The 17,760-nt window shown below is 53.3% G+C and overlaps 1 protein-coding gene across 3 annotated transcripts in view; it reads right to left on the bottom strand.

The window, feature by feature from the left end:
- LAMB3 (laminin subunit beta 3) overlaps window positions 1–17,760 on the bottom strand; it is a 28,682-nt gene that overhangs the window by 1,516 nt on the left and 9,406 nt on the right. For all 3 annotated transcript variants that reach the window (XM_062605501.1, XM_062605500.1, XM_062605499.1), the window contains 17 exons: window positions 13,333–13,447; window positions 13,076–13,149; window positions 12,493–12,675; window positions 11,865–11,928; window positions 11,417–11,592; window positions 10,946–11,066; window positions 10,091–10,279; window positions 9,852–10,007; window positions 9,088–9,284; window positions 8,165–8,276; window positions 7,212–7,584; window positions 6,703–6,863; window positions 5,292–5,500; window positions 3,749–3,949; window positions 2,935–3,079; window positions 1,495–1,702; window positions 375–516 (listed from right to left, as the gene is read on the bottom strand). In XM_062605501.1, the coding sequence (XP_062461485.1) occupies window positions 375–516; window positions 1,495–1,702; window positions 2,935–3,079; window positions 3,749–3,949; window positions 5,292–5,500; window positions 6,703–6,863; window positions 7,212–7,584; window positions 8,165–8,276; window positions 9,088–9,284; window positions 9,852–10,007; window positions 10,091–10,279; window positions 10,946–11,066; window positions 11,417–11,592; window positions 11,865–11,928; window positions 12,493–12,675; window positions 13,076–13,149; window positions 13,333–13,447 (2,826 nt within the window). The remainder of the gene's footprint in view (window positions 1–374; window positions 517–1,494; window positions 1,703–2,934; window positions 3,080–3,748; window positions 3,950–5,291; window positions 5,501–6,702; window positions 6,864–7,211; window positions 7,585–8,164; window positions 8,277–9,087; window positions 9,285–9,851; window positions 10,008–10,090; window positions 10,280–10,945; window positions 11,067–11,416; window positions 11,593–11,864; window positions 11,929–12,492; window positions 12,676–13,075; window positions 13,150–13,332; window positions 13,448–17,760) is intronic.

Here is a 17,760-nt window from a genome sequence, read left to right as displayed (position 1 = left end):
ATGCATTGCAAAAGTCGAGCAATGTGTTCTAGTGGAGGGTGACCCTGCCCATGGCAGGGGGGTGGAACTGGGTGAGCTTTTAGGTCCCTTCCAACCCAAACCAGTCTGGGATTCTATGATTCTAAGCGGGGTTTGGCAGGGAGCGGGGACGCCTCCCTGTGCAGCCGAGCACAGGGCTCATCTCAGCGGGGACCATGACTGGAATCTGGAGAAGCACACACGTGAGACACGTCAGAAAGAAGAGACTTTTACAGAGAAACCTCTACCAGACCCATTTCCCAGCTGTGCTGCTGCAGGACTCTACCAAGAGGGAAAGAATGGAGCGGTGAGCAGGGCGCAGTATCCTTACTGGGAAGTCACCGCGCATCACCTACCTCATTAACACGCTCCTGGATGAACCGAAGGGAAGAGCCAGAGCCCTTGATAGCACCCTGGGCCTCCAGAAGCACCGTTTTTGCTCGCTGCAGATTCCCAACCACCTCTTCCACGTTGCCCTCCACAGCACTCGCCCGGTTCCTGGGGGAATGTGGGGAAAACCCAGGAGTGAGCGTAGATAATTGCATGGGCTGGAAGTCAAAGTCAAGGTTGCAGAGGCAAAATGAGGAAGCTTGAGAAGCAAGGCAGGATTGTCACCGAGAAGACAGCAACCTCCCTGCCCCAAAAGCCACAAACCCACACATCTGGAGACACTGCACTCTGGAGAGAAGTGTTAGTTCCATTCATACCCCTAAAAGAAGAGACAAACTGAGAAGGGGAGAGAAACACCTTCCTTCAAATGAGTTAGAAAGCTTTATTTTGTAAGTGGTGCAGGAAAAAGCATCCAAGGGAAAGCAATAACCACTGAACCAGTTTCAGTGAATACTTCCCTGCTTGCAGCGGGACTATTCAGGCCAGGTGATGGAGCTTGTCTCATCACTCCCTGCAGGTTAAGCAGGTGTCTGACACTATCAAGGAGTTTATACTTATCTCACTAACCTTCTTGCTGGGATATTGCTGCAAGTCAACATGTGACAAAGCAGATGCTCCAAATTCACAAGGACACGCTGTAATTACTTTTTAAGGGAGCACAGGATAATCCTCCCAACTTTCACCCAGAAAACAAATAGCCCATTTAATCTCCTCCTGCTCTCTTGTGCAATTAGGATGTAGGTCACCAATATCAAGTAATACCAGGGCAACCCTGTCATCTCCCATCACAGGGACTCAAGAGATAGAGAAAAGCCTCCACTATTTTTGGTAAAGATCTTCTCATTCTGTATCTGTAACAGGATCTATTCTTGGCAGGCAGAGTTTTTGTTTGTATTGGGTGTTTGTAGAGATTGCAGATTCCCTCTTTTAGGTACTGTATGGACATGGTAGATCCTGGCCTAAAACTTCACTTTGTGCAAGTCAGCACCGCTCCAGCTGAGCTGAGTTTCAACCCAACTCAGAGCCACCACGTTCACGCCAGCTGACTGACCTCGGCTGCCAAAAAGCCCTTGAACCCCAACCGACCTGGCTTGCTCTGCCTCCTGCTGAAGCTGCTTGGCCTTCGCGATGTCCTCAGCCGTCTGGGCGAGGATGCTCTCTGGGCACTGCAGCTTAGTGGCCAGCTTTTGGATCTCACTCATTTTCCTCAGGACTGCAGCAGCATCCGTGGGGAGATGCAGGGAAAGCACAGAGTCACTGATTTCCTGGACAGTGGCAGGGTCCGTGTCCCTGTCTGCAGAGCAACAGCCAGCGTCAGCAATGGGAGAGGGGAAAGGTGGGAGTGCAGATGCAAGGGAGGATCAGACATACATCCAGTCACGCATGCTCTCATGCACACAGTCTCTTTATTTCAGATAGCTCCCAGGATCTCCCTGAATTAATCTCCTTGAGTTTCGTGCACCTCCCATTCACACCAGCAAAACTTTCAGGAAAGGACTGAAATGATACCTTTAATTTGGCAATAAGAACACCACGGCTAAGCCCAGCACGGACCTCACTGAGCAGATGAGGTTGTGCTTCCAGACAAACCTTTTCTGATCTCACAAATAACAGTTAATAAATCTGAGGAATCAGAAGCAGGCAGAGCCCAAGGGACATTAGCCCAGTGATTAGCTCAGAAACATCTTCTCTCATCATTAACACCAGGCAGCACCAAATGACCTGATTTTCTTATTCGGGTAATGCTCATGAGGCTCATTATGTTATTACAATCTGTCTGTGAACAATAAGTCATCCCCTTGGATTACAGGACTGATTAATAGTCTGCTCCAGAGAAAAGCTTCTGTTTATCTCTGGTCAGTGAGTGTGGCCAGAAAACACTGGGTCAATGGTCTGCACCGGGTCAATGCCAACTGCGGATCCACAGAGACAACCAGCCGTGGGGCTGGGTTTGTCTTCAAGCCCCCGGGGATGGCACAAGGCACTGCAGCCAAGAGGAGGACATCAAGCAAGCTGGTGTCCATGCTACAGACAAAACACTGCTTCCTTCACAGCCTTCCACTTCTGCTCATTCAGTTGCATTCAAGACCAGTTCCTCGGGGGATGTTGGAGACCCCTCCATGAAGCTCCACATGCAGCAAGTCAAGGCCATGTGCTACCTCCTGCCCCACATCCCTCACAGGCGGCCTCCAAATGTCTCTGCAAGGATGTTTGTCCTGGGGACACCCCAGGGAATTTGACACAGCTGAAACAGCCGGGATTCATTCGGGTCGACCTGGACAGCTCGGTTAAACCTGTGCAAGTCAGCTGGCCACACTGCAACCACTGACAAACGCAGACTGCTGAAATTCCTCCTCTGTTTTCCTGCCCTCCCTTGCTGCCTCAGGGGACGCGCATTGCCTTTGCTGTGTAAATACCCATGTGCAGATGAAGTGGATATCAGAGAGCTTAACTGGGGTGAGCTATAAGCAGAGTTTTCCCTGCACAGACCTGCATGCACATCCTTCACAGCCTGCAGAGTGCTACCTGACAAGAAGTTTCGAACTTGCTGGATGAACTGCCGGATGCGCCGCACGTCTCCTTCTATCTGGGTCCGTGTTACACTCATCTGGTCCACGAGTCTCCGAGTGTTGCTTTGAATCTGCTTTGCAGACGTCTCTGTTGTTTTAATCTGCAAACAACAATATCCTGATGGAGCCATTTCTTCTTGATCTGGAATCCCAGCAGCCCTACTTCAACTCCGAGTGAGCAGGACAAGGCACTCCGGAATTATGCTATTGCTCATTCTTAATATGCCACTGCTTTAAAGGATTGTAAATGTTGAAGACTGAGGGTTAGATTTCCAAAGGAAGCTCTCAAAGAGGGACGCTAAAACACATTTGAAATGGATTTTGAATTACTCTGAAAACTCACTTTATCTTTGCAAGCACCCAAGAGGCCATAGAAAGAATCTGCAAGAGCACTAACACATGTATTTTAGTATCCTGCATCAAATGTTAGCGCAGATGCACCTGAGGAAACAGAGAGGCTTTGATAACCTCAGCCCTTCCGCCATATGAATCCCAAAGCAGAAGGAGAACAGGCTTCCTGGTGACATTTCCAGAGCTGCTCACATGCCTTTAACTCCATGGCTCCTGTGCTGGGAGAAGGAGGCAGGACCCACGCACACAGCAGGGAGTCTCCCACTCAGAAATTCCTGATTTCCTGAGGCTGCCCAACCAACCAAGTCTCAAACAGGCTGAGATGGGGTATGGATCACAGCTCATCCTCCAGTGCCCCCCAGCCTCTGCTTTGACACCAAGGGATGGACTGTGGGGCCTGGCCATGGGCTCGCACTCACCAACTGTGCTGTTCCCCGGAGCCGGGCACTCACACTGCGGAATTCCCTGGCAGCTTCCCCAGCGGAGGCCAGGGCCCCCCTGGACAGTGGGAAGATGCCGTGGCAGGGGCCGGACCCGCAGGCACTGCTGTTGTCCCGTGGGCACAGCAGCCCCTCACAGCGGGCAGGAGTGCAGGTCTCCACTCGGAAGCCACCACAGATCTGCAGAGGAAGAGAGCGATGGGGCAGTGAGGACACTCACCTGGTGGCTCGGGAGACCTTGGCACCCACAGGGAGGCAAACCAGCACATCACAGCATCCCCTCCCCATGGGAGCTGGGGAGCTTGCTGGGCTTGTGCTGCAGGAGCTCTGCATGGGAACAAGGATGGAGCCAGCCCTTCCCAGTGGGGTGATGGCTATCCCAAATAGACACAGCCCAAATGAATGGAGCCTATGAGTGTGTCAGAGAAGGGCAGCCACAGCTATGCACATGTACAGCAGTGCTGAATGCCCACCAATGTCAGCATCTCCTCACCACCCCAAGCTGGAGCATAAACCTGAGCAAAGCAGGAGCTGAACCCCAGTGGCTCATGGAGAGTAACAGCACATCAACATGGAACAAACATGTCCTGCAGGAGAGCAACTCTTCCCCTCATGGCAGGAAAGCTCCATCCAACCTGTGCAGTTTGCTTTGGGAGAGACAATGGGATGAGACAACCCTGTCCTCCTGCCTGGACATCAGTGGTTTTAATTGCACAGCATCTTCTAAAGCTACCACCCACCAAAGGGTGCACTGCACCAGGGGTACATGCAAACCCACAGCCAGTGCAAGCGCTAGTACAGGCTGGTCGCTTGGGAACGTGTTGGTGCCCTGAAAAGCAGAGAGGGGAGGTTGGTGGTCTCCACAGCAACCGTGCATTAGGAGACACTGAAATGGATCTCCATGGCAATAACAAAGCAGCAAAGAAGAAATGAAAGAAATCTCATCCAGAAATTAAGTGGGACTTTGAGATACAAGAACTGACACGTGAGAGAGTCCTTGGAGGAAGAAGTGCGTGCCTGGGAGTGGGTGGTGGGCAACGCTTTGGTATCAGTGATCCCCAAGCAAGGGATGCTCAGACAGCTCATAGATTCCCAGACTGGTTTGGGTTGGAAGGGACCTTAAAGCTCATCCAGTCCCAACCCCTGCCATGGGCAGGGACACCTTCCACTAGAGCAGCTTGCTCCAAGCCCCTGTGTCCAACCTGAACACTGCCAGGGATGGGGCAGCCACAGCTTCTCTGGGCACCCTGTGCCAGCACCTCAGCACCCTCACAGAGAAGAGCTTCTGCCTAAGAGCTCATCAAAATTTCCTTTACATCTCCCCTAAATTCTCCATTGATGTCCCAAAACAGCAAGTTGTTTGGATGCCACTCTGGACAGAGACTTTGTCTTGCCATGCTGGACTCTCTGGGGCAAGATGCACGACTGCAGAATGAGCATTCCGCCTCCTGAGCGCTACAGGGCCCCCTTGAAAACAAGCTACATGCAGCAGGGAAGTCAGCAAACCGCTCTGTGTGTTCACCTTGTTTATGACAGGGGTCAGGTTGGGAGATGAGGCTATCTCGCCCTTCAGGGTCAGCAGCTTGGCGGTGGTCTCTGCCAGGCTCCCCTCCAGCCCCGCAGCGCGCCGGCGGCTCTCCCGGGACTCAGCCAGCAGCCCAGAGGCACCAGCGACGAGGCCGCTGGCATTGGTGGATGTCTGGTAAGCAGATCTGATCGTCTTGAAGGCTCCTGCAGGAATAAAACCCGTAAGTGACACAAATACCTCTGTGACTCATAAATGCAGCATAGCTACACAAATGAAGGCATCGACTATAGCCTGCGAGTGGATGTGTGCACAGAGAGGAGCAGGGCACAGCCACAGGGATTAGTCACTGTGGCATAACAAAAAAACCTCCTCTTACTACCAAATGCCTTTCAAGCCATTCCTTCAGTGAGTGACAGAGCTCTCCTGAAGGCCTGAACGGTGGGTTGGGGTTAAAAGATTGAAAGAAAACTAGAGCAAGACAATTTGAACACTTCTGGCAGTGCTCAAAGCCAGGCTGGACAGGGCTTGGAGCAACCTGCTCTAGTGGAAGATGTCCCTGCCCATGGCAGAATGTTAGAACTTGAGGAGCTTTAAGGTCCCTTCCAACCCAAATTAGTCTATGATTCTATGACATGCACATGCTGATCCTGGACTTTGCTCTGTGAAGCCCAGAATGGCTTTGGCAGAGCAGGACAGGGCCTTTGGAGCCCTCTTCCTTGTTCCCAAGCAGGTCCCACCATTCCCTTGCAGCACAGCCTGGAACGAGAGTGGTCAGGACATGCACCTCTAAGCCCTGCTCAGATGGTGAGGTGCAGAGCCAACCTGCCCAGGCAGCAGCCACTTGCTGCAGCTTTTACATCCCCAGCCAGCTGAGCCCTGTGCTACAGAAGAGAGGGGGAGGCAGCAACGAGACACTTGGAGAGAATTAGGGATATAATGGCAGCCTACCACCAGCATCATCACAGGGCTTAATTAGCTCTTCTCAGCGCCTGACAGCCGCCTGGCTCTCCTCCCCACCTCTCCATCCCTTCCATCTGTGCACAACCTTCATTATCTCAGCTTCCTCCCAGCTTCGGTGACACACTCAGAGCAGGTCTCTCCCCTTCCCACTGCTCCCCTGCAGTGGGGTTTGTGCTGGGGACAGGAATGTGGTGCCCGTGGAGCGAGCTGCCCAGCCCCAAAACACAGGAGCAAGTAACCCAAAGTGTGAATCCAGTCATGGACCAGAGGCTGGCATAAAGCATCCCTCTTGCTGAGGAGGGAAAATCTATTTGCTTTTCCTAAGCTGAGAGCAGGTTAAAAACTCCATCTCATCCACCCAACCAGTGGGAAATAACCAGGCACAGGCACATTGAGGTAAATTAACAGCTGCAAATTAAGAGAGATTACAGCTGCAGCACTGTACCTGACAAATCCCTGCTGCGGCTGGTTTCAAACTGGGTCTTCTTGCTCTGATACTTGGTGTTGGCGATAAGCAAGCTCCTGTTCAGTGCTTCAAGGTCCCTCGATAGAGAGACAGTGTCATCCAGAAAACGAAGGTCAGGATTTATGCCTTGGACCTGCTCTCTGGGAGAGAAAAAGCACAAAATAGGAATTCAAGGAGAAAGCAAAGCACCTGTAGACAGAAAGCAGGGCTCTGACACTGACAGCACCCAGTGAGGAGGCACTTCTGAACCTGGAGAGCTGATGGCCAGAAACACACCATACCCCACACAGGTTTGTGGAGGCAGCTGGGAGCAGGGCTGGGCTGCAGCTCTCTGACACCCCGGCATCCGTTTGGAACTGGATGAACTTTAAGTTCCCTTCTAACCCAAACCATTCTATGATGCCAACCATGACCTGGTCCCCCAGCCTCCTGCCTTTGCAACATCCCCCATCTAAGGGATGCACCCCATAGCAGCACCCGTCCCTCACCTGATGGCAGTGAGCACGCTGCCCACCTGGGCCAGGCCCTGCTCTGTCACAGCAGAGCTGCTGAGGATGCCCTGAGCCTGCTGCACGTTGTCCTCTGCCTGCAAGAGGCGGGGGCCCAGGTGGGACCCCCCCCTCCCAGGTGGCAGCCCCGAGGTGCTGTTGCTGAAGCCGGCCTGGCGCAGGCGCAGGCGCTGGACGTCCCCATCGTAGGTGTGGAAGCAAGGGTGGCACAGCTCACACCCAGGGTAGGTGCTGCAGTGGCCGCGCTGGCACTGGTCACAGCGGGAGCCCGTGACACCCGGGCGGCACAGGCACTGGCCTGTGGTCTTGTCACAGCCCACGTCCTCCGTGCCCTGGAAGTCGCAGTTGCACTCTGGGTGATGGAAAGGGGGAGCGGTATAGAGGTGAAGCCCAAGAAAACGGGGAAAATATAGATTTATATATGTATATAATCAGACCCTGTTAATGGAATGGCAACACAACCTGAAATAAAACCCCTGCACAATCCAGGAAATCACAGAATCATGGAATGGTTTAGGTTGGAAGGGATCTCAAAGCTCATCCAGTTCCAACCCCCTGCCATGGGCAGGGACACCTTCCACTAGACAGCTTGCTCCAAGCTCCTGTGTCCAACCTGGCCTTGAGCACTGCCAGGGATGGGGCAGCCACAGCTTCTCTGGGCAGAGGAATGGGAAGAGCCCCCAAGCCACTTGCCCAGTCCCTGACTCTGCAGGGCCAGACTGCATGTGGCTCACCCAGGGCTGCTGGGAGGAGACTGGGAGATACCTGGAGTTGGGGATGAACTGGGAGGCTGTTGCAGAGAGAAAATTTCTCTTACAAAACAGCATAGGAAATGTTGATGTCAGGACATGGGCCAAGTGCTCTTCTCCAGCTAACCTGTGATTTCACAGTGCTAAGAAACACCAAGCCACAATGAAAGGGATGCTCCCTACCTGTGCACCCCATCCGGATGTCTCCGTAGTGCCTGTCAGGGCACACCTGCTCCTGCACAGCAGAGCATGTCCGTCCTGTGAAGCCTTCTCTGCATGGACACTGTCCTGTGAACTGAAGGAAGAGAAACCCCTCAGGGAGACCCAGCTCTGGGCTCTTTCCTAGGAAAGCCCTTCCTCAGCTGCTCTTGAGCACTAAAACCAGCACATGGGCAATTTTCCCTGCTCAGCCTGCACCCCGGGACATGTCCATGCTGCTGTGACAGGCTGCAGGCTCAACCATGGGGATGCAGTCTCCAAAGAGCCATGCATTCCACAGCAGAGTTTTCAGCTTTATTTCAAGGACAAAGGGATCGCCCACAAGCAGCTGCTTTGTGATCTCAGGTCTCCTCCCTGCGCTGAGCCCGTTTGGGACCTATCTTTGGCTCTTTGAATTTGTCATAGTTTTTTATTTGTTACATTTAACTTTAATTTTCCCAGTTGTCTCTTAGGCCTGAAGTGACACACACGCTTTCCATTGACAAATGGGGATAATTAGCTTGCCTCGCCTGTATGAAGATCTCTTATTAGGACTTCCTTACTAAATACCAGCCCTTTTCAAAAGGCTTAATCTTGCCTCGATAATTACCACCTTCGTCTATTCTCCTGAGTAGTCTGTCACGGTGTTTTCTAGGACATGGGAAAAGGAAAATAAGAGCAGAACACCCTAGGGAATGCACAGCCCTGTTTGTGGAGGCTCCCACAGATGGAATGGGACAATGGAGCCACTCAAGAGATGCTTTTGATTCTCTGAGTGATCCCCAGCAAAGGAAAAAGAAGAGCATGTTTGCAGGTGTGTGCGTGAAAGAAAGCAGGGAAATGAAAAAGAAACACTGCTGCAATGTGCTGAATGTGCCCTGAGGATGCCTGGGGCGGGCTGGTGGTACCTGGTTGCAGTGGGGGCTGCGGGAGCCATGCGGGTGGCAGCCACAGGGCTGGCAGCCGTGGCCACTGCCCATGTCCCAGTGCTCGCCCGCACACTGGTCACAGTCGCTCCCCACCACGTTGGGCAGGCAGAAGCATCTCCCCGTCTCATCGTCGCAGGGCATGTCCTGCCGTGTTCCCAGCACATTGCAGGTGCATCCTGAAACAGGGAGGGGTTTGTCATGTTAAAAATGGGTGCCAAGCATCAGCCTCGCTTCCCACAGAGCCAGGTCCACAGGATGACCACGCAGCCATCCAAAGACAAGCTCTCTTGGCTCTCCCCTTCATACTTGAGCTCGGCACAAGGGACCCACAGCCCTGCCCTAACAACACACCACCTCCTCCAGCCATGCAGCAGGACTCAGCAGCTCAAGGGGCCTCAGCATCCCTCCAGCCCAGCCACATGCATGATGTTGAACCCATCCACAGCTGCCCTCTCCCATGCACAGCCCTGCTCGCCTGCACGGACTCACCTCCTGCATCCCCTGCGGCTTCCTGGGAAGGGGACACAGCCCTACACATGTCCCAAACTCCACCTTCCCTGGGCTTTTTGACAAGCTTATACCTGAGACAGGCCACAACCTGGGGATGCATTTACCAGCTTCTGCAAATCAGGCCTTTAGCTTGGAACTCCCAGATCAAAGCTAGGAACCAGGTCCCCTTCAGAGCCACTGTGGATGCTGAGCACAGAGGTGGGGTGCAGGGGGTGTCTCAGGGTTGTACTCACTGCGGCACCCCAGGGGGTTGGCATTGGCCAGCTGGGAGAAGCCCGGCTTGCAGAGGTGGCAGCGGTCGCCCTGCACGTTCTCCTTGCAGACACAGCGCCCCGTCAGCGCGTCGCAGATGGAGCCCGGCACGGTGCCGTCCGGGTCGCACTCGCAGGCTGCAGACATGCAGGAAACAGCAGTGCTGAGGGGAGGATGTGGGGCCCAGGGAAGGTGCTCGGGGGGGGCTCCAGGCACTCACGCAGACAGGCTTCGGGATGGGCGAGATCCTGCTGCTGGCTGCGGAAGTAGTGGGGTGCGCAGCGCTCACAGTTGTTGCCCTCGGTGTTGTGCTGGCAGCGGTCACAGACGCCGCCGCTCGCCCCGCCGCTGGCACGGTACAGCTCGGGGTCGAAGTGGCACGAAGTCGAGTGCCCATTGCAGTTGCACCCTAAAAACCCCACCAAAGCGGTCCGTGCAGTGCTGCAACCCCCGGCAGCGGCAGCTCCGGCACTAGAGGGTGCCCAAGGCCCTGCGTGACTCGGTGACACCCGCTGACAGACCAGGGTGACACTGGTACCCATCTGACAGTGTGGCCATGCGTGAAGCCAGTGTGCAAACGAGTCCTGTGCTAACATCCACCCCACAAAGTGGCCCAGTAAAGGTCTCTGGGCTCAGTCCTGTGACTCATGGCTGGGGAGGGGGTTCAGGGAAGGCCTCAGGAAGAATCATAGAATGGTTTGGGTTGGAAGGGATCTCAAAGCTCCTCCAGCTCCAACCCCTGCCACGGGCAGGGACCCCTTCCACTAGAGCAGCTTGCTCCAAGCCCCTGTGTCCAACCTGGCCTTGAACACTGCCAGGGATGGGGCAGCCACAGCTTCTCTGGGCACCCTGTGCCAGCACCTCAGCACCCTCACAGGGAAGAGCTTCTGCCTAAGAGCTCATCTCAGTCTCCCCTCTGGCAGGTTAAAGCCATTGCCCTTGGCCTGTCCCTACAGGCCCTTGTCCCAAGCCCCTCTCCAGGTTTCTTGCAGCCCCTTTAAGCACTGGGAGCTGCTCTAAGGATTGAAAAGCTGTTACAAGGGAGAAGAGGAGAGAGGAAAGGTTTTCATCATACTTTGACATTCATGGGGATCGTTGTCCTCAGCGGGTGCCCAGGGCCGGTCATTGTAGAGCGCAGCGCAGCGATCACAGTTGGGACCATCAGTGTTGTGCTGACACACACAGTGCCCGTGGACCTGCCGCAAAGACAACACCTTACCCCTCCTGCCTGGTGCCTGCTGGGTTTAGAGCTTCATCCTCCCGATGCCTTTCCAGCACGTGCCTGGCCCCTAACCCCTGCACAGCAATGAAGCTCCAGCCCCCAGCCAGGGCTGATGCAGCACCAGGGACAGGCTGGGCAAGTCCCACCACCTCCACCACCTAACCGAGAACAACCACACTAAAAACCCTACAACAACCACACAGAAAACCCTACAACAGCTAACAGCCTGCAGTGGCAAATCCTCCTGGGCACGAAGGAGCCTCCTGAAGCTTTCTGCATGACCCCCCGAGAATGACCCCCACAGCCCCTGAGCCCAGCGCTCACCACGGTGTGTGGGTCTCCTGGAGGGGCACAGCGGTCGGCGTGTCCATGGCAGAAGCAGCTCCCCAGCACCTGCACCTCAGTCAAGGCATAGAAGGTGCTGGGCGAGTGATAGCCCTGGCGTGGGATGTGGGGAAGCCCGGTGAGGTTGATGCGCAGGTTTGTGAACTGCCCCAGCTCTGTTGGAGACCAAGGAGAGGTGTGAGGGGGCAGCAGGCACCCAGGCACCAGCAGCAGAATTGCGCTGCAATTCACACAGAGGATGCAGAGCAAGACATGGAGGCATCAGCAAAGACCTTGGAGGCACCACTCGAGGCCTTGCTTGCAGAGGACCTGCTCCCCCAGGGCGTTAACCTGCCTCTGTGCTCTCCATCACACGTAGGAAGAACCATGAGGTACATCCATCATCCTCCCCTCCCTTTCTCAGACATGAAACAGGCTGCTCACTTACTCTCGATGGTCTGGCTGTTAGAGGTAGTGATGGTAGATGCCAGGTCCTGGATGCTGAATTTCACCTTAGAGGGGAAAAAGTATATTCAAAAAGCAGGAAACACAAGGTGCCTTCTCATGCTCTGGGAAGTGGTGCTCGGGATCTGCCTCTGCAGAACATCACCTACACAGGGAAAAGCTTTAAGAGTCGCAGAGAATTTTGCTGGACATTGGCACAGGGTGCCCAGAGAAGCTGTGGCTGCCCCATCCCTGGCAGTGCTCAAGGCCAGGTTGGACACAGGGGCTTGGAGCAAGCTGCTCCAGTGGAAGGGGTCGCTGTCCATGACAGGAGTTGAAGCTGGAGGGGCTTTAAGGTCCCTTCCCACCCAAACTATTCTATGATTCTATGATCTTGCAGGAAAACCAACATTAACACCTCCCTTGTCCCAAAGCAGTGAGGGCTCTCCTCCCAGAGGATCAGGAATCCTCCTAAGGACTCCCCTCAGCAGTGCTGATGTCCACGGCTCCATCCCTCTCTAACACCACGTGTTTCAGCAGTGCTGCACAAGGCCACCCACCCCAAACCCAGTGTCACTGCGGTGGGAACAGGCACATGTGGGAATCCCTGCCCAAGCCCCCACGGATCCTACCTTGCCCCCGTGCACAGGGTGCCCCTGCAGCACCTGGCACCGAGCATCCTGCCACCTCTCAGGGGAGCCCCGGGGGACATGGGGGAAGGCGGTGGCACAGTCGGAGGCCAGGTACTGGTACACGTCCCAGGTCTGGCCAAAGTCAGTGGAGCGCTCGATCAGCATCGCAGCGGGCAGAGGAGACTGCAGAGAGAGGGGAGAAGCACATCTCTAAGATGGCAACACCCCAGCCGGCTCCCACCATGGGGCCTGGGCATGCCTCTGCTCTTCCTTCTCCTCCCTCCAGGCTCAGGTCTCTGCAGGCTGCTCGAGCAATCCCCTCCCCTGCAGGTTACCCACAACTTCTGGGTTCCCCCTGCTCCCCTTGGCCAGCCCTGCTGCAGCCACAAAGTACACATCAGCACCAAACAGGTCTTTCGGCAGACATTTAAGAGATGGGGACCCACCACCCCACTCTGCTGCTCCTAAACACCCAGAGGAATAGCCAGGAAAAAGGAGGGATGGGGACCCTAGTGTGCTTCCTCTCAGGAGCCCAACGGGAGCTGTGCACGGAGATCCCCACATCTCGCAGAGAGCCACAAACCCTGAAGTGAAGCAGGATGCTGCCGAGCTGGAATGTCTGGTCCAGGTCCAGCTGCAATGAGACGCGCTCCATGCCTGCGGGCACAGAGAGGCAGCTTCAGAGGTGCAGACTGTGGGCTTGAGGAACAGAAACCGCTTCACTGCCAGAGCCAAACCACTTATTCCCTTCTTTCCCTCCCATCGACTGAATCCAGCACCTCCTCCCCTCATGCTGTTCACCACTGGTGCCTTGGAGCTGTGCTGTCCTGTGGTACTCACCATTCTGGGACTGCCACCAGCGCGCGTGCCCGGCCGAGGACAGGACGTTCTCCACACGGTGGCCATTGTAGGCGTGCGGCAGCCGCGAGTCGCACCGGCAGCACCTCATGCTCCACTGGAAGAGAAAGGAAGAGTGGAAGCGACCATCCTGGTGTGGCCAGAGAGACCCCACTGCAGTCCTCAGGGGTGAGGGGCCCAAGTGCAGCTTGGGCTCCTGAGGAACAAACCGCATCCCAAAAGCTGAAGAACCACCATCAATAAGACTAATGATACCCAGAACTCAAGTGGTCCCATTCAAGCCCTGTTAGAAAACATAAATCCTGGTTTTATGGACTAAAAACTAACACCAAAATGCTTTCAACTAAAACCCATTTTTGGCAAACCATCAAAACGACTTTGTTTTTTAAGCAAACCCCGTTTTCCACAATGACAACACTTGATAGAAAGCTCTTTGCAGCTTTCCAGGACCAGTTTGCCTTTTCCACACAGCGAGGGGCCCGTCTGGGTGAACTGAAAAGGCCACTCTCAGGGTGATGCTCAGCCTCCTGCGGGAGCACAGCGGGAGCAAACAGCTCAGTGGGTGATAAGTCAGTGGGTGGGAAGTCGAGTGGCTCAAAGTTCAGCCCTTCACTTGAGCAAGTAATTCAAGGAGCAAACAGAGATGCAGCACGGGCACGGGGGAAAAGCCCGAGTCCCTGAGGAGCAAACAAATACCCACATTCTACTAACCAGGCAACGCTCCGTGCGGCCACTAACATGGGCAGGCTCAGAGATGTTTAGAAAGCAACAGGAAAGAGATTGAGCAAGAGACAAGGAGCAGTGGTACATGAGCTTCACATCAACATGTCCCAAAGCCTGAGAAACTGGGAATGATCAGGAACAACGTTTGCCAGAGGATGGCTCCGAAAGGTTGTCCTGGGAGGAAAGTGGGCCTGGAGGAGAGAAGTGCATCTGGCACAAGGCACATCTGACACCGGGAAGGCAACGAGATACCCTCAGCTGATGTGGTGGCATAAGGAGACACCAGAGGAACAGGACACGTTTGAGACCCCAGTGAAGAGATCAGCTTTCGGTGGCCAAGGAGAGACATCCAGTGACAAAAAGCACTTTATACCCTGCTCCGTGCTAAAATCTCCACATCTGATACTTAGAACAAAAGAGCCAATTCCAACCCAAACCCTAAACACGACCCCATACACATGCTGGGGTAGGAGGGAGAGGTCACTTGGCCGGAAGTCCACAGTGGCACAAAGATCTCTGGTTTCCCCTTTAAAAGGTGAATTACAGGTTACACACGATGCCTTACTCCTGATACAAGCTCATGACATAAACAAACCAAGTCTCACTTCTACAAAAATGGACTTGGCTTCACCAAAACTACCTTTTTTTTAACAGAAAAACAAAGAAAAAATCATGGAGAATTTTGTCCAGAATTACCTTTTTACTTGGTCTCACACAAAACCACACACGGAGTAGGTTGGCCCTGACCAGAAAGGTGATGGGGCAGCAGTGAGATGTGAGCTCAGACCATGGGCTGGTTTTGGGTCCTAACAAAACCCAGGCCTGATTCTATTCAGCCCAAGAACCTTTGGACCGATATAGAGGAGAAATCCTCCCTTTATACTGATCTGTTTCCATAATATTTTCCAGAGTCTTTATGTTCTCTGTCTATAAATATTGCAGAACAGGAGTTGGCTAACTGCAATATTTATAACAATATTGCAGAGCAAGCAAACAGAGAATTCAAAATATATAATCATGCCATTTCCCTGGCTCTACCAACTCCTCCTGGCTCTGCCAGTAAGAATCAGAAGTAATATAATCAGGTCCAGGCAGAAGAAGTCGTTTTGGATACTGGCTACTAGCACGGAATGGTCAGGAAGCTACAGGAATTACCCACAGAAAGAACAATTCCCAACCATGATTAAACTTCACAAAGACTTTCTGCAGGGGAAAGGTTAATCTCAGCTGAATTATTCATTAGGAGTGATTCACTCATCCTTATTAGACCATTCACACAGCCAGAGACACAAGTACCTTCTAGTAGCTACGGCCCAGTGTTGGCACTGAAGCTGCAAGCACACTTCAAATGCAGTGTTAAGTGAAAATGAAGCTTGTGTGATGGACCATCCTCAGGCAGCCCTGGAATCTTCTGTCCCCCTCCCCAGTTTAGGCTTAGATTAACCCTGGAAGCAAAATTCATTTCACACCCTTGGAGCAAATTGTGAAAGCCATTGCACAAGGGGGGATCTGCTATGACTGGCGGTGACTGTGTGACCTATGTGTCTCAAAGTTCCTTGGGACAGAGGCAAGTACCAAAAATGACAGCCCTGCACCAGGCTGAGCAGAGATTTACAACGTGCACACCTTTCCCCACATCTCCCCTTCCTTTTTTACCAGCAGAGCAAAAGGCTCAGTAGCTCCCTTGGAGCTGGGCTTGCCGGGAATAGACCAGGACTATGTGACAAATGAGATGAAGAGGTCACAGTCGAAGCTGGGTCACTGATCAGGGCCAGCCCTGGCTCTGCAGCACCATCAGCAAAGGAGAAGTGGTGTGTGACAAGTGGGTAGGGGATGTGGGGCTGAAACAGCCTATAGGGAGGTAAAAGAAGTTGTAGGTCTGCGTGGGAAACACTAACTGCCCTCTGTGCCTCCAAGCTACTTGTAAGAGTCACCCAAAATAGGGGATATGGAGGCTCAGAGATTAGGGGAAGTTAATTCCTGCCTTTTGAAAGGTGATCCGGGAGGTGGCTGTTTTACAGGGAAAGCGAGCATTTCCCTCTAACAAACAGATGCACATCTTGGGAATCGTGGAGGGGAAAACCAAAAAAGCCATGCAGAAGAACAACCAGCTATTGTAAAACTGCCCATACATCATGCACCTGAACACTTCTGTATGCGGGGACACAGTGCAAAGTGCCCTTGTGCCCTCTCTGCTGCGTGTTTCTGCGGCTCTCCCCCTGCTCTGACCTCGTGAGCCAGGGCTGAGCAGCCTCCCATGCCTCCCGCTCATGCCGGGGCAGAAAACCTCAAACCATTTGAAGCTGATGGACTCCGACCAAAGTATTTTAAGTAGCTCGAGCTGCCATTTTAATGCGAGTTGAGGGCCCTTGAAATAAAACCTCCTGGCACAGGAGCACAGACCCAAAATAAACTGAAGTTATTCCTCAGCAAAAATGGGAAGCTGCTTCTCTCCAGTCATGAAATGAAGACCTTGCATAGCTGCAGGGACCTCGGGGGTCCTGGTTTAACCCAGCTGCATGGCAGTGAGAGGCACTGTGTCGGCACTGTCGGGCTCCTGGCACGCAGCCTCCCATATGGGAGCCTTGCTTGGTCTTGCACAATTAATATTCTATAGGGACAGTAATTACTGCTCCAAGTTTAGCTGGGGACAGCCTGAAAAGCAGTAGGAATTTATTCATCCACAGAGAGACTGAGGGTTATTAATAAATAGGGTGGGCAGCAAGAACAAGTTACCTTGGGAACAAAGGCACCTGGTAAAGCCAAGCTATGCCATTCTCTATTCCAGCCCATTTTCATTCCGTGATAATGCAGCTGCAGGACATGCCGAGCTCACAGAGCAGGAAAAGGCAGAAGTTACCCATGGTTATGTTATCATGGTTAAACATCCCAGTGAGCAACTGGTATTCGATAAACCAGACTGTGCTTCAATTTTGGAACACAGATATCTCCCTCAGCACTAACATTGAATGTCACATCCTTGCTTGGCTGGTCATAAGTGACATTGGGAAATGAGCCCCGCGGCTACACTCAACACACAAATAGAGGGCTCTGACCCTCAGCTTGGTTTTACCTGTGACCCCCAAATTCAGAGGCAACAGCAGAGATGCGGGAGAAGACACAAGCTGGAAACAAACATCCTAGGGATGGGGTTTAAGGAAATGAAGTTCATTTCTCTTGCTTAAAAGCAAGCACGTGGGTGCTTGTTTTCCTCACCCCGTCTGTTCTCACTTTCCATCTCCCCTCAGCAAAACTTCATTTAGAATCTGCCAGGATGACAGTCTGCAAACCCCCTATTGCACCAGCTCATCCCTACACCCTGCACGCATCGCCGGGGTCCTGTCTCCTCTGCAGCTTGTCTGCAAGGGAATGACGTGATGTCTCCCAGCATATGTGTTGATTTGCAGTTGTGTGGCAAAAAAAAAGGATACAGAGAAAGGAGGAGGAGGAAAAACTAATGGGAAATAGGGGGGTTTACCTTTGCACATTCACTGCAGGTAGGGACAGATCCCTGCAGCAAAGAGCAGGGTGTGTCTGAATGCCAGAATAAGGTAAGCACCGAGTAGCTGCTGTATTCCCTTCAACGGGTTGGGGATATAAATTGTTCCCTGCAAAGCCCTGACACGGTGAAGCAATACCCAACACTAGAAGCCCTGCTTTGAGCAGGGGCTTGGACCTCCTGCGGTC

The sequence above is a fragment of the Pezoporus occidentalis genome, unplaced genomic scaffold, assembly GCF_034315485.1.
Source record: "Pezoporus occidentalis ecotype Australia unplaced genomic scaffold, CSIRO_AGI_Poc_V1 ctg92, whole genome shotgun sequence".
NCBI lineage: Eukaryota > Metazoa > Chordata > Aves > Psittaciformes > Psittacidae > Pezoporus > Pezoporus occidentalis.
This window is presented reverse-complemented; position numbering and strand designations above follow the sequence as displayed.